General features: G+C 39.7%; 1 protein-coding gene across 1 annotated transcript in view; it reads left to right on the top strand.

The window, feature by feature from the left end:
• The window catches only part of LOC135095695 (serine/threonine-protein kinase mig-15-like), a 51,852-nt gene that overhangs the window by 34,346 nt on the left and 15,006 nt on the right, over window positions 1–2,500 (top strand). Inside the window, 2 exon segments of the mRNA XM_063996707.1 lie at window positions 63–66; window positions 1,649–1,741. Of these exon segments, the coding sequence (XP_063852777.1) occupies window positions 63–66; window positions 1,649–1,741 (97 nt within the window).

Genomic DNA, 2,500 nt, shown 5'->3' with positions numbered 1-2,500 from the left:
TGGTGGTGGTGGGGGATGTTGCATCTTGTACCTGAGTCACTAATTACTAACACCATACACAGCCAGGTACAGTCTGGGCAGATCATGTCACTGCCTATCCTCCTGTCCACCTGCTCTGGCTTTCCGTAGCTGAGTGTGATGTGCTGGGTGTGGTTTGGAGGCTGGCAGATAAGAGGGATTAGAGGGATTACAGTGTTAGCATGCTGTGACAGGCTTGGTTAGATTAAGACAGGGTTGCTTAGGTTAGGTTTAGGTAGGCTTGGTTAGATTGAGACAGGTTAAGTTAAGATAGGTTAGCTTAGGTTAAATACTGGTAGGCAACTTTCCTCATGGTACAAAAAACGTAGCCTGAAGATGGAATAAGAGCATTAAATTTGACAGTGACATTTGAAAAAGAGACAGGAAGGAATTAGATCTCAGTGGTGGATGATTTGAGTAGACTTAGTAATCAGGCTGTTAGTGCTGAGTCAATAGGTTAGTTAGTGCTGAGTCAATAGGGAGCTTTGAAAGAAGATTAGATGATTTACAGATGATGACAGGTGGAAACAGGCAGGTGTGTTTTATATAGGGACTGCCACGTGTAGGCCTGATGGCTTCCTGCACCAGCCCTTGTGTTATGCAGACATTCACACATAGTCCTGTCTCTTGTGGCTTTCCCATAGCATTCAGGGATCTGTAGGGAATTGTAGAGGCAGAGAAGATTGTAAGGTTAATTTAGAAGAGTGTAGGTTTATGAATGAAAAACTAACACCACTTTTGAATTTGTAAATGCAAGTTCTTAATGTTTCTCTGCAAGTTTGTAAAATAATGAGAGATGTAAAGATGTATGACCTAAAATATACATACATACACTAATACACACACACACACACACACACACACCACACACACACAATCTTCAGTTTGATATATATTTATGTGGATATGTGTATGTATCTTTGTATGTTTCTTTTTTTATCATATATTTGTTTTCACTAATGATTTGTTATTCTGTGACTGTTCTTTGCTTGTTTGTTTGTGTGTATTCCTGCTTCTTGTGTGTGTGTGTGTGTGTGTGTGTGTGTGTGTGTGTGTGTGTGTTTAAGTTAAGTGTGATATATTTTCTAAGTGTAGAATGTTGAGAGAGAGAGAGAGAGAGAGAGAGAGAGAGAGAGAGAGAGAGAGAGAGAGAGAGAGAGAGAGAGAGAGAGAGAGAGCATATGAACAGGAAAAAAGAGAAAAAAAAAACAAGAAAAAATGAGAAAAAAATGACAAAAGAGAGAGAGAGAGAGAGAGAGAGAGAGAGAGAGAGAGAGAGAGAGAGAGAGAGAGAGAGAGAGCAAATAAAAAAAATCATAAAAAGAAAATGAGAGAAAAGGCAAGGAAGAGAGACTGAATAAGTGAGAGAGAGAGAGAGAGAGAGAGAGAGAGAGAGAGAGAGAGAGAGAGAGAGAGAGAGAGAGAGAGAGAGAGAGAGAGAAATGATAAAGGAACAAAAAAACAGAAAAGCAAAAAAAAAAAGAAAAGAAAGAATAAATGAAAGATAGCAAGAGTGAATGAAATGAGTGACCTAGAGAGAGAGAGAGAGAGAGAGAGAGAGAGAGAGAGAGAGAGAGAGAGAGCACCCCACCCTCCCCCCAGACTGACTCCCCCGTCTCCGTGTCCGCAGCTAGAGGAGGAGTCAAGGGCACTGGACTCCTCTGTAAGGGCCATCATCCCCAGCCCTCGCACTTCCTCTGTCCTCCCAGACCTCCTCCCTCAGGTGGGTGGGGGGCGGGCCCTCAACGCACTCACCCTGCACCTTATACTTCGTTTCACTTATACTTGTTTCCCTCTACCTTATACTGTTACATTTCACTTTGTTTCCCATATATTTTAGTTTGTTTCACTTATATTTTTTGCTTTTCTCTACTTTATGCTGACCCCTTTGTTTCTCTTATACTTTGGTTTGTTTCCCTTATACTTTGCTTCATTCTCCTTATACTTTGCTTCGTTTCTCTTATACTTTTGCTTTGTTTCTCTTATACTTTGCTTCGTTTCCCTTATACTTTTGCTTCGTTTCTCTTATACTTTGGCTTCGTTTCCCTTATACTTTGCTTCATTTCCCTTATACTGTGTTTCATTTCCCTTATACTTTGCTTCGTTTCCCTTATACTTTGCTTCGTTCCTCTTATACTTTTATTCGTTTTCCCTTGTTTCTCGTATACGTTACTTCATTTTGCTTATAGTTCTACTTTTTCCTACTGACTCATACTTTGTTTTCCTTATACTTTGCTTCGTTTCACTTATACTTCAACTTTTCCCTACCTTATTTCTTGTATTTCATTTCCTTTATACTTCCATCACTTTGCTTTCCCTTATACTTTACTTCGTCTTCCTTATACACCTACCTTTGTCTTCCATATACAGACTCGTTCTTCGTTTCACCTATACTTTTTGCACTTTGCTTCGTTTGTCTTATATTTACTTTTTTCTACCTTATACTGACTCTTGTACTTTGTTTACACTGATTCCTGTGGGA

Source organism: Scylla paramamosain, unplaced genomic scaffold (genome assembly GCF_035594125.1).
Source record: "Scylla paramamosain isolate STU-SP2022 unplaced genomic scaffold, ASM3559412v1 Contig1, whole genome shotgun sequence".
Lineage (NCBI taxonomy): Eukaryota > Metazoa > Arthropoda > Malacostraca > Decapoda > Portunidae > Scylla > Scylla paramamosain.
This window is presented reverse-complemented; position numbering and strand designations above follow the sequence as displayed.